Source organism: Labeo rohita, chromosome 14 (assembly GCF_022985175.1).
Source record: "Labeo rohita strain BAU-BD-2019 chromosome 14, IGBB_LRoh.1.0, whole genome shotgun sequence".
NCBI classification, from domain to species: Eukaryota; Metazoa; Chordata; class Actinopteri; order Cypriniformes; family Cyprinidae; genus Labeo; species Labeo rohita.
In genome coordinates, this window is record NC_066882.1 from 16,577,352 (window position 1) to 16,591,194 (window position 13,843).

At 35.3% G+C, this 13,843-nt stretch overlaps 1 protein-coding gene across 1 annotated transcript in view; it reads right to left on the minus strand.

Annotated features, from left to right (window-relative positions):
- macrod1 (mono-ADP ribosylhydrolase 1) overlaps positions 1-13,843 on the minus strand; it is a 79,223-nt gene that overhangs the window by 28,427 nt on the left and 36,953 nt on the right. Inside the window, exon 4 of the mRNA XM_051127554.1 lies at positions 5,485-5,514. Coding sequence (XP_050983511.1) covers positions 5,485-5,514 — 30 coding nt within the window. The remainder of the gene's footprint in view (positions 1-5,484; positions 5,515-13,843) is intronic.

A 13,843-nucleotide genomic window follows, 5' to 3' on the forward strand; every position in this document is an offset into this window, starting at 1 on the left:
CTCTAATATGCAGATTTGCTGTTCAAGAAACATTTATTATTATTACTATTATCATCAATATTTAAAAGTTAAGTACTTTTTTTCAGGATTCTTTGATGAATAGAAAGATCCAAAGATCAGCATTTATCTGAAATGTAACATTATACACTATACCATTCAAAAGCTTGAAGTCAGTACATATATATTTTTTTATAATTATAGAAATTAATACTTTTATTTATAAAGGATGCTTTAAATTGATCAATAGTGATGATAAAGACAATATTACAAAAGATTTCCATTTCAGATAAATGCTGTTCTTCTGAACTTTCTATTCATCAAAGAAACCTGAAAAAATTATACTCAGCTGTTTTCAACATAATAATATAACATAATAAATGTTTTTTGAGCAGCAAATCAGAATATTAGAAGGATTTCTGAAGGATCATGTGACTGGAGTAATGATGCCAAAAATTCAGCTTTGAAATCACAAGACAAAATTATATTTTAAAATATATTCAAATAGAAATCAGTTATTTTAAATAGTAAAAATATTTCAACATTTTACTGTTTTTGCTGTACTTTGGGTCAAATAAATGCAAGGTAGTGTATACCTTGAATGAGACTTAATTTTCTAATTTTCACTGGCAAATTGATGTTGTTTTAAGCTTGAATCCAACAAAATGTAGTGAGGTTTACACTTTAAACAATTTGCCGGTGAGGTAATAAAACAAACTTAATTTAAGATACATTCTCTGAAAACAAGTATTGTCAGATTGTTTCAAGCTAATTTTGTTTTAAGGATGTTTAGATATTATTATTGGAAAAAGAAAAGACTAAAATGCTTAATAAATTGATTTCTGCAGTGCACCAAAAATGCTGACTGAGACTAGACGGTGCTAGAGTTTGAAAAACAGCATCAGAACCAAACTATAAACCACACATCCTAACTCATCCGTTCTTTTTTTTATTCTCTCTTCTGTTGTTTTAAACACATCCTCTTGTTTTTGCCCTCTCAGCTTTAGTGCTTTTCCTGCTTTAAACACCAACAGGCAGAGACTAACCCCTCATCACTCTCTCTGCATGCAATGCTCTGAGGCTGTGTCCTCCCTGATGTATAGTTTGTCCCTGCCTAATTATCACCCAGGTTTGCCTTAACAAACCTCAGGAGTGGAGCCAACAAAAAGAGAGGGAGGGAGTGCGAGTGCGAGGAAGCCGAAGTGTTTGCGTATTGGCGACAGAAATAGAGAGAAAAGAGGTGTTGGAGTGTTAGGGAGCGAGGAGAAGAGGTGATAGGGTAGGGCAGAGAGACAGAAGGATGGGTGTGGAGTAAAAACAGAGAAAGCGAAAGGGAGATGGAAGACATGCAGAGGCACGAACTGACAGTGAAGGTTTAAAACGAGGGAGGTGAAGGTCAGGCCTAAATCAATCGCATTTGCCATTTATGTTTGAGAAACTGCATAAAAAAAACCCAGGTCAATATACAGCAGTGCGCACTTCTGAATTTGTGTTTGTGTGTGAGGGACGTGGTTCTGATGAGTAGGATTCTCAAGTGCAGATTTATCACTGGTATTGATTAGCTAACGGGTAGGCACTTAACACGGTCAGAGAGCAAGAGTGGCACACGCTTACAATCGACACACACATGCATATGCGCAAATACTGAGTCAACAGTTGGACATTTCTGTTCATTTGCATAGCACTCTACTATCGTAAATTACATAGGTTAGATCTAGCAATGCACTTTCAAAATGCACACACACCTCTCACACAAACAGGGTCTGTACAGTACCGTTTTTGTTCAAAAGTGATCCTTCAGAAAACACTCTAATATGCTGAGTTGCTACTTAAGAAACACTTTTTATTATTACAGGGTTAGTTCACCCAAAATTCTTTCAAAGTTGTTCCAAACCTGTAAGATTCATTTTTGGAACACATTAAAATATTTTTGATGAATTCCAAGAGCTTTTTGATCCTGCATAGACAGCACCATGACAGACACGTTCAAGGCCCAGAAAGGTAGAAAGGACATTGTTAAAATAGTCCATGTGACATCAGTGATTCAACCATAATTGTGATAAATGTCTTTAGTGCCTTGTGATCAATTTGATGCATCCTTTCTGAATAAAAGTATTTAAAAAAAAAAATAATAATAAAATCTTATTGACCGCAAACTCCAAACTTTTGAATCTTAAAGGTGCAATAGGTGATTGTCTTTAGAAACATTTTTTGTTATGCTGAAAGTCTCTTCAAATTCTGATAGCAATCATTAAGTTAAGTGGTCTAAATGTATGTATTTATATATTTTGTGAAATGCGTAGGACCAAGAAATATTCGTCCAATTAAAACGCTCTGACTGAGTGCTTTGATTGGCTTTCCTACCTGCCTGTCAAATATGTATTTGTATACCTCTGCGCACCCTGTTCGCGCAGACAAGATACGTCATCAGCACGTTCACATACGCTGTGCAGATAGAGCGAGAATGGCAGCCAAACATCAACAAACTGATCTTCCGTCCTAGTATTGTAATACTTTTACTAACTGTACTATAAAGTGTTCTCATGGTTAATGCCATATGATTTTGTAACGGCCACTAGAGCATTTGCGGTAATGCTGTGGCAGACTGACAACTGCGCATGTGTATAACGTGTGTCTGTACGTTCTGGAAAGGTGAAGAGATGACTCGCTGTACCGACATCTGGCTCTCTTCGTGTTATTTATTTCCTTTCTGTTTGTGACCTGAGTTGGATGCATGCTTGTGTACATTTTTCACTTGCTCGATCCCCATGTATGTGGATGAGTGTGACGACGTGTGAGGCATTTTATTAAACTGCGTCTCTTGAGCATTATTAGCACCACACAGTTTTCCTATCTGGGCTGTTGAACATTTCAACTCTGTGTTACACTGTAGCATCTGAGCTGCTGAAGATGCAGCGGATTACGTTTGTTTGTGAAGGGAATGTGCCTCCCGATCTACATATATCTGTCTATGTTCGCGTGAATCACTCATGATCCAGCTTTACTTACAGCAGAAGTAAGTATAAGGGTTTTATTTTTTTTTTTTTTATGAATCTTTGCGATCGCCTTTCCTAACAACGTGCTAGTCAGGAAGTTTAGCGGCTAAATGTGGTTAAATGCGGCTAAAGTAAACAGGCTTGTCACTCCACAGAGAGAAGAGAGGGGCGGGGTGAGCAGAGAACATTAACATTTAAAGCAACCTCAACCAGGATGAACAGGATGATTTTTGCAGAGCTGATTTTGGCAAGGTAAAAAGGGTGTTGTTTTACACTACCATACAGAATTTTTAACCAAAGTATATTATAGACTTTTAATTAAGACCCTAAAGAATCATATCAACTTGTGGAAAATGGGCATCCGATGAACCCTTTAAGGTTAAACCACTGATGTCACATGGATTAGTTTAACAATGTCCTTACTACCTTTCTGGGCCTTGAAGCGCTCAGATTTAATAAAAAATATCTAAATTTGTGTCATGAAGATGAATGACGATCTTGAGTGTTTGGAATGACATGAGGGTGATTAATTAATGACAGAATTTTCATTTTTGGGTGAATTATCCCTTTAATGTTCCAAACTGTTGCGCTGCTCAGTATGTTTTTGTGGAAACAGTGATACATTCTTTAAGTAATTGTAAGTTCAAAATGAACAGTATTTATTTGAAATAGAAAACCTTTATTATGATAAATGTCTTTAGCGTCACCTTGTGATTAATTTAATTCCTTTATTTCCCAATTTAATTAGATCCTTTCCAAAAGTATTTAACATAACATATTAAGTTTGTAGTTTTAAATTTTGAAAGCACATGAGGTATGTACAATTATCACAACTACTGACAGTGTTCGCATTTCAAAAACAATGCTTATTTATAGTGTCACACATGACAACTAGTCTGTTTGTTGTGTGAAATATTGCAGGTTACTTTTAAATGGTTCATAATGTATGTAATTTACAAGAATGTTTTTTCTTTGTGATAATGACTGTACATTATCTTGCTACAAAATAAATAAATAAATACAATAATTTAAACTGCAAGTAATATCTCATGTTCCTTTATTTATCACATATTACCATATTATATATGTGAGAAGAAAAACACTACACAAAACGCTAATTACCCAATTAGGAACAAGCATTCCAAAGAAGCGTGCTTTATTTTTGAATGCTGTGCTGAAGGGCTAGTTTACCCAAAGATGAAAATTCTGTCATCATTTACATTGCTTGTGTTTTTCCAAACATGCATGATTTTCTTTCTCCTGTGGAACACAAAGGATAATATTCTGAAGAGCACTGGGGTCCAAACATTTGATTTTGATTGTACTGGATGGGAAAAGAAAAAGATTTTCAGAATATCTTTTTTTGTGCTCCACAGAAGAAAGAAATGAATACAAGTTTGGAACAATATGAGGGTGAGTAAATGATGAGAGAATTTTCATTTTTAGGTGAACTAACTCCTTAACGCTGTCAAGACGTTTTAGCAGCTAGTCTGGTGGAAACGGGTGTGCTGATATGCTACTGTTGCTATTTCAGGTTAGAGGTTGGTTCACACTGCGCAGAGCCTATTGGAAAAACAGTTGTTACATGTAACACGCTCGTTATTTGGAACCTCTCGAGAGCAGGAACATTACAAGCCCGTAACTAATGACTAAAAGTGCAATCTGAGATAATTGCAAACGTAGTTATGGATCCTCAGGAGAAAACTACTTATTTGATGGGCGAGTTTATATGTTGGATGCCCTGTTACAAATAACAGTAGAATACTATAATGAAACATGTTCAAAGATAGACCATGGCACCATATCCAATACATCATGGCAGCTTTTTTTTGTCCTTTAAATAACAGTTAAGACTTAACTGTTCGTGCAGCTGCAATGGCAAAGAAGCTCACTGTTTGATGAATATGTGTATGTACAGATAGATGGGAGAAATCTGAAGGCTTTACTGTATTTCTGAGAAGATCTACCGTCTTGTCAGATCAAAGTACTTTTTAATACATCACAGTGAGCAAACGGTTTCGAAAAAGCACAGTCTCTCTTTAATTCCGCCGTTTCATTCAGAATCTGCTGATGAATTGTTTTTCTCTTGTCGATGTTTGTGGGCATCTGTGTGTGTGCGTCGGGAAGGAAGGGCAGCTCTATCAGAGATGGTTTAAGAGTTTAGCGCTCATTTCATCTCACTGGGTCTCTAATCGCTCTTTTGCTCCTCAAATAGCGCCTCTGTTCTCACTCACGGGGCTATCAGAGATCGTCTGTTCAAATTCAGAAAAAGTGCAAAGCCTCAGGCTGACAACAGCTCCCATCACACACATACGTTCTCGCTCTCTCACCTTTGTTTCCACCTGCTGATTCTCACTTGCTCTCTTTCACCTTCTAATTCCTCTCACCTCTCCGATGTTTCTCTCCTCTAATGTCTTTTCCCTCTTGAGCTGTGTCTAGATTTGTCTCATTCAGACTCAGAAAAAGAGGGGGAAAAAAAGAATTGACTCACCTCCTCCTCCACCCAGAAGTGTCTTGTTAGCTGAAACGACAAAAAGAAAACAGAGGACTCTTCAGGGAAGATGTCAGAGACATTACAGCAATAAAAACAGTGTTTTAAAACTAAATTAATGCCTTACTGGTGACAGACAAAAAAAAAAAAAAAATCAATCAGAGCAGAGAAGGTCAAGGATGAGAATTAGCTGAAGAAAGTTAAGGCATTTAAAAAAAGATTTTTTTTTTCATTCAATCAAATATGTTTACAAAAAAACCCAATTCCTGTTTTTTTTTTTTTTTTTTTTTTTTGTAAAATGCTGGTGGCAAAGCTGATTTGTTGCTCAACAGTGGTGTGCGGTGGTGTTCTAAAATGAGGAGGCTATCAAATGTAAATTAATTTCCCAGTCACATTTTCTTGGTTAAATAAACATTACTTACACTATCAGAACAAAAACAATTGTAATTTCTTCATTAATATTCTATCATTCTATCATCACTTTATCAAAGCCTAGTATGAATCTTATCAAGATTTTTAAGCATTTTACATTTATTCCAAAATAATTACTCAAGGCAGAAAGAATTTAAACAATAGATTTTCATATATTTAAACAATGTATTTACTTACACTACCAGTCAAAAGTTTTTGAACAGTAAGATTTTTAATGTTTTTTAAAGAAGCGTCTTCTGCTCACCAAGCCTGCATTTATCTGATCCAAAATACAGCAAAAGTCGTATTATTGTGAGATATTTTTTTCTATTTAAAATAACAGTTCTATTCATTTAAATATTCTAAAATGTAATTTATTCCTGTGATCAAAGGAAAATTTTCAGCAGCATTACTTCAGTCTTCAGTGTAACATGATCCTTCAGAAATCATTCTAATATGCTGATTTGATGTACAAGAAAAAAAACTTATCATCATCATCATTATTATTATTATCATCAATATTTAAAACCGTACATTTACAGAGTACAGAGTACATTTTCAGGATTCTTTGATAAATACAGATCCAAGATCCAAAGATCTGCATTTATCTGAAATAAAAAGCTTTTGTAACATTGTGCACAATACCATTCAAAAGAAATTTTTAAAGAAATTATAGAAATGGATATTTTATTTAGCAAGGATGCTTTAAATTGGATCATGTGGATCATGTGACTGAAGTAATGATGTAATGATTAAGCTTTGAATTCACAGCGGAAAAAAATACATTTTAATATATATTCAAATAGAAAACTTATTTTAAATAGTAAAAATATTTTAAAAAAATTATTTGATCTTTAGATCAAATAAATGAAGATTTGGTGAGCAGAAGAGATTTCTTTAAAAAAAACATCAAAAATCTCACTGTTCAAAACCTTTGACTGGTAGTGTATGTTCAGCTATAATGTTCAGCTATGCTTTTTAATAGTTAACTTTTAACTATTTTTGAATTTGTCAGGTAATCAATCATCAGAGCTCTGTAAATATTGGTCAGAGACACAGAGATTTACTTTAAATTTCACCAAGCTTTGATTACTCACTATTTTGACATAACAAATGGCTTTTATCTGAGTGTGCAAAAGTTGTTAACTGACATTTTAAAATTAGTCTTCCCATTAAAGGCATTATATTGTTCATTCAGACTGAACTGCAAAAGTGGAATGCGTACAAACACAAGAGGTGAAATTTATTGCATGAACCAATCACAGCCGAACAAACCAGTCATATAGCAATGGAGACATTGCCTTCTCTCACATGACTTTCCCCTATTCATTATCAATTACTTTTGAGGAGACACTGATGCTCAATTAATATTTCTTACCATCATCAATGTTGAAAACCGTTCTGCTGGCTAATAATTAACATCTTTACTGTGACTTTTGATAAACATGTCATTGCTAACAAAAAAATATAAATTTGTTTAAAAAAAATTCTTACTGGCCCCAAATGGAAAGGTAGTGTATACATACTTTTCATAATATAATAATTAACAATTAATTAATTAATAAACAATGTACACTGACCAAAATTATACACTTTTGTTTTTGCCCCCATTTTTCATGAGCTGAACTCAAAGATCTAAGACTTTTTCTATGTACACAAAAGGCCTATTTCTCTCAAATATTGTTCACAAATCTGTCTAAATCTGTGTTAGGGAGCACTTCTCCTTTGCTGAGATAATCCATCCACCTCACAGATGTGGCATATCAAGATGCTGATTAGACAGCATTATTATTGCACAGGTGTGCTTTAGGCTGGCCACAATAAAAGGCCACTCTAAAATGTGCAGTTTTATCACACAGCACAATGCCACAGATGTCGCAAGTTTTGAGGGAGCGTGCAATTGGCATGCTGACTGCAGGAATGTCCACCAGAGCTGTTGCCCATTAGTTGAATGTTCATTTCTCTACCATAAGCCGTCTCCAAAGGTGTTTCAGAGAATTTGGCAGTACATCAAACCGGCCTCACAACCACAGACCACGTGTAACCACACCAGCCCAGGACCTCCACATCCAGCATCTTCACCTCCAAGATCGTCTGAGACCAGCCACCTGGACAGCTGCTGCAACAATCGGTTTGCATAACCAAAGAATTTCTGCACAAACTGTCAGAAACAGTCTCAGGGAAGCTCATCTGCATGCTCGTTATCCTCATTGGGGTCTTGACCTGACTGCAGTTCGTCTTCGTAAACAACTTGAGTGGGCAAATGCTCACATTCAATAGCGTCTGGCACTTTGGAGAGGTGTTCTCTTCACAGATGAATCCTGGTTTTCACTGTACAGGGCAGATCACAGACAGCCTGTATGACGCCGTGTGGGTGAGCGGTTTGCTGATGTCAACGTTGTGGATCGAGTGGCCCATGGTGGCGATGGGGTTATGGTATAGGCAGGCATATGCCATTCATCCACGACCATCACCTCATGTTGCAGCATGATAATGCACGGCCCCATGTTGCAAGGATCTGTACACAATTCCTGGAAGCTGAAAACATCCCAGTTCTTGAATGGCCAGCATACTCACTGGACATGTCACCCATTGAGCATGTTTGGGATGCTCTGGATCGACGTATATGACAGCGTGTTCCAGTTCCTGCCAATATCCAGCAACTTCGCACAGCCATCGAAGAGGAGTGGACCAACATTCCAAAGGCCACAATCAACAACCTGATCAACTCTGTGCAAAGGAGATGTGTTACAGTAAAACTGCACATTTTAGAGTGTCCTTTTATTGTGGCCAACCTAAGGCACACCTGTGCAATAATCACGCTGTCTAATCAGCATCTTGATATGCCACACCTGTGAGGTGGATGGATTATCTCGACAAAGGAGAAGTGCTCACTAACACAGATTTAGACAGATTTGTGAACAATATTTGAAAGAAATAGGCCTTCTGTGTACATAGAAAAAGTCTTAGATCTTTGAGTTCAGCTCATGAAAAATGAAGGCGAAAACAAAAATGTTGCGTTTATAATTTTGGTTAGTGTAACATAACATAATATAATATTAAAAAAATATATATTATATGACCCCTTTAAATGTGCCATAATAGTGAATAAGCTCCTTTGTCAAATTGTCTCAATGTGCTTTAGTCCTTTAGTAAACTGAGCAAAATGCAGTCATGAGCCTGGTTATCCAAAGTGCTAATTGACATTTCGATCAATTCAGTAAAACGCAAGGTCTTGAACCTGTGTCATAGGTGAAACAAAAACATTTATCCAATTTTACAAATTAAACTTGTAGATACAAAGGTGCTTTTCATTCTGAGACCTGAATGATAGACAATATACGGCAAAAAGTTTTTGCCTATCAGTATTAATTTCAATTAAAAATTTTATTTGTTCGCATCAAACAGGGCCGAGCATTTAAGTTCAAGTACGAGGCCGTTGGCACTGAAACAACATTGCTTCATGATCAGACAGTGAAGTTAAAACACAAATGAGCAATAAGATTGCTGATTATTTTTTTCCATTTAAAATTCATTACACCTCTGCACATGGACATTAAACCGCATGATAAGTGACGAGCTTATGAGCCAACAAATAATTTACCAGATGGAGTTAATGTAAGCCCAGACAAACATTTTTTTCCAAATGAACAGACACACAGCCACTGAAAAAAGGACAAACACACACACGCACAATTTAGCAACAGAGATAGACTGACAAACACAAAACAGTATGGAGAGAGAGGTAACCATAGCAACCCCAAAGCCCAAAGGTTTGTTACTGAAACCTAGTTAATTACACAGGGAGGGCAAAGGAGGAGAGATGGAGACAGACGAGATGAGAGAGACAGGAGAGATGGAGCAGGAAAGATATAATTTGCAAGTGGATGTCCCTTTCTCTCCTGTCTGTCAGAGAGGAAAAAAAAAAAAAAAACTACTAGTGAGAAGAAAAAAGGGATCAGATATGCACGAGGAAGGACAGAGAGCAAAACAGTGGGAGAGAGAATGAGCGAAGGCTGTAAGTTGATGATACCCCAGGGAGAGAGATTTGCCATCTGCTTAAACCCTGTGTGCAGTGTCTTACCCAGGGGAAGGGTGACAGTAGTACCATAGAGATGATGATGTTCACACACACACGCACGCACACACGACTCTGTGAGGCATATTGACATGATGAGTTTGTATGCGGGAATGTGTTCACAAAATGCAATCTTCTTATTCAGAACTGTAACAATTCCTTTCAGGCAGGATGAAATGCATCTGCGATGAAAACAATGTCCATGAACATCAATACCGAGGTTGGGATTGTAAACAAAAATACTGTGTTGATTCTTAGTGTCAGTTCGACTTCAACACAGCAGAGCACACAGCAAGAGGCAATATACACCAATGATGAGAGTTTATGGGCGGATTAGGATCACAGAGAGGGATTAGAGAAAAGAAAAACAAAAGGACGAATAGTTGAGAATCAAAAAAAGTTCAACAGAAGGTTGGGGGTGAGAGCAGGGACGGACGTGGAGGAGACGCAGACAGAGAGACAGAGATAAAAGCTGGGAGGTATAGAGAGATCAAGAACGTGCAACAACACAGGTACGGAAACACTATAAATGAAAAGATGAAAAGAACAAAAGAGCAAAAAAGTTTTTTTTTTCTTCCAGAAAACAGCACAGCATGAGTTTGCATCATAATACACAAGACAGAGAACAATTGAGAGTGGGTTTTGTGCTTTTTATAATAAATGCATTAATTAGAGGAGCTGACAGAAAAGTTCTAGCTCTCGTTTTTCTTTTTTCTGAAAAAAGGGTTTAAACACGACTAAGCAACTTTTTTTAATGGCTTAAAAAGTATAAAAAGTATTTGTAAAAAAACTATATAAAAAGTATAAATATTTATAAAAGATATTTATAAAAGCTACATAATAGGGCTTTCAACTGATTATAATTTTTCATCTAATTAATTACATGATGTGGCAAATAAAATAACTAAATTAATCACAAATTAACTGCACATTAGTCGACTTGGAAATTACCCCCCAAATGATCATTTAAATGTTGAATTGCAATGTTGAATAGACACTGCAAAAAGAAGCTTTAGAAAGAGGTATTCTCATCCAACATTGCATAAATAATTATAATAAATAGATACTAATGGGCTTTCATTAGTGAAATTGAGCAAAAAGGACAATACAGTGCCTAAAATAAAACACAATATTAACTTTTTGTTGGTCGAACTATTGTATAATATCACTTTTGTAATTTAAGAGATATTGCTAAACTATATCATATGTGACCACAAAACCAGTCATAAGGGTCAATTTTTTGAATATATCTGAATAAATAAGCTTTCCATTGATGTATGGTTTGTTAGGATAGGACAATATTTGGATGAGATACAGCTATTTGAAACTCCGGAATCTGAGGGTGCAAAAAATACAGAAAATCGCCTTTAAAGTTGTGCAAATGAAGTTCTTAGCAATGCATTTTACTAATCAAAAATTAAGTTTTAATATATTTACGGTAGGAAATTTACAAAATATCTTTATGGAACACGATCTTTACTTATTATCCTAATTATTTTTGCCATAAAACAAAAATCGGTCATTTTGACCCATGTATTGTTGGCTATTGCTACAAACATACCCCTGCTACTTATGACTAGTTTTGTGGTCCAAGGTCACATATGATATAAATATAGACAAAAATACAGGACAAGATTCACATCTTGAATCTTAGGTGCATATAAATGCATTCTAATAGGCTACCTCATGTAATCAGTCGTTTGTCGTGCATCATGTTAGAAACTGTCTGCAACGTACAATAAGATGACAAACTGGTCTGGGTCGGGGTGGGGTGTGTTAAATATGTTAATCATTTTAACACATTATTCTTTCCACAATTAATCACACTAAATTAACATGTATATAATAGAATAAGTATTTAGAATGAATAAGTATTTTCAGTACACATTTATACTACAAGTGTGGTTATACAGAAAAGGTGATGGTCAAGCATGGAACGGAAGTCTGTGTTTCTGAAATAGCCTGCCACCCGGGAGAGGGGGTGAAACCAGTGAGAGAGAGACGTCGTGTGTATGTCTGAACAGATGTCCTTAATGTCTGACACTCCAGAACCCTGCAGACACCTTGGCTTGTGCGAACTATCGCATTCATAAACACACAAAAACACATGTACTGTACATTACACACACCTCCTCTCAGGAGGACAGCTTCATAAACATTTTATTTACTTGGTGCAGGGCTACAATTACATACAAGTCAAAGTCAATCCTACTCACAGTTCAGTGCACTGATAGCTCAGGACATGCACGCTGCCTCACAGTCACATGCAGTCCTAGAGGGAGGCCCTAACAGCAAACTGCATGCCATGCATTAAAATTTAATATGACAAAACCACAAAAAAAACAACAACAACAACAACAACAACAACACTGATAATGCTGCACACAATCACATTATTCAAAAGGCAAATCAAAGTCTCAATGAAAAAGTAAACATTCCATAAATTATATATTGACAATATTCTGCAAGCGGCAAATGGGAATAAAAACTGCTTTAGCGAGTGAATACAATTCCATAAGAATCCTAATTTTATTTAGAAATGCAAGGTTACATGCTTTATGCATCTGAGTGATCAAACACCAAGATGCCTGCTAAAGAAAATGCTTGTGTGTGTGTGTGTGCGTGCATATATATATATATATATATATATATACACACATATATATATATATATATATACACACATATATATACACACATATATATATACACATACATATATATACACATACATATATATATATATATATATATATATATACACACATACACACACATTAAATTATGTAAACAAACACTAACAAAAAATAATAATATAAGCATTTATTTCTGTTCCTTTCTTGTGCAAAATATTTTTCTTAAAAAAATGCAAGATATTTAAAAAAAACATCAGTCTGAACTCAACCCTGTCACACTAACCATTCTTTTACCAGAAATGACATCATTCAGGTCTCTTTAATAGTGGTGCAGAAAATGGTTAGTAGTATCAAATTTTTCATCATATTTTTGAGGAGTTTTATAGTCAGGGAGGGTACTGTCAAGCTTAACAACTCAACCCCGTCACATAAAATTAAGGTGGAAAATTATTATTTAATCCATAAGTATATAAAATGTGCCTGTTTTATTGCTGCCATATATGGTCTACTCTCCCAACTACATGAGGAGCAGTAGCTACTTTGCATGAAAAAAACCACAAGCCCGTCACACTCAACCCCGTTACAAATATTATGTATGTGTGTGTGTGTGTACATATACATATATTCATATATATACACACACACACACACACACACACACACACACATACATATATATATATATATATATATATATATATATATATATATATATATATATATTTATATATATATTTATATATATTTATTTATATTTATTTATATATATTTATATTACACTTAAACTTTAACAAGCATCCTACATCAGAAATTGCAAAAAACCCAAAAATTAAAATTGAAGGCAATGTGATCCTTCAAATGTGTTACAGTCTTTAACCCTGTCACATCTTGTCAATATGGAAAAACATAGGAAAGACATTTGTGACCCTGGACCACAAAACCAGTTGTAAGTAGCACGGGTATATTTGTAGCAATAGCCAACAATACATTGTATGGGTCAAAATGATTTTTCTTTTATGCCAAAAATCATTAGGATATTAAGTAAAGATCACGTTCCATGAAGAAATTTTGTACATTTCCTATACCGTAAATATACCAAAACTTAATTTTTGATTATATGCATTGCTAAGAAGATCATTTTCAAATTTAAAGGCAATTTTCTCAATATCTAGATTTTTTTTGCACCCTCACATTACAGATTTTCAAATGGTTGTATCTCTGCCAAATATTGTCC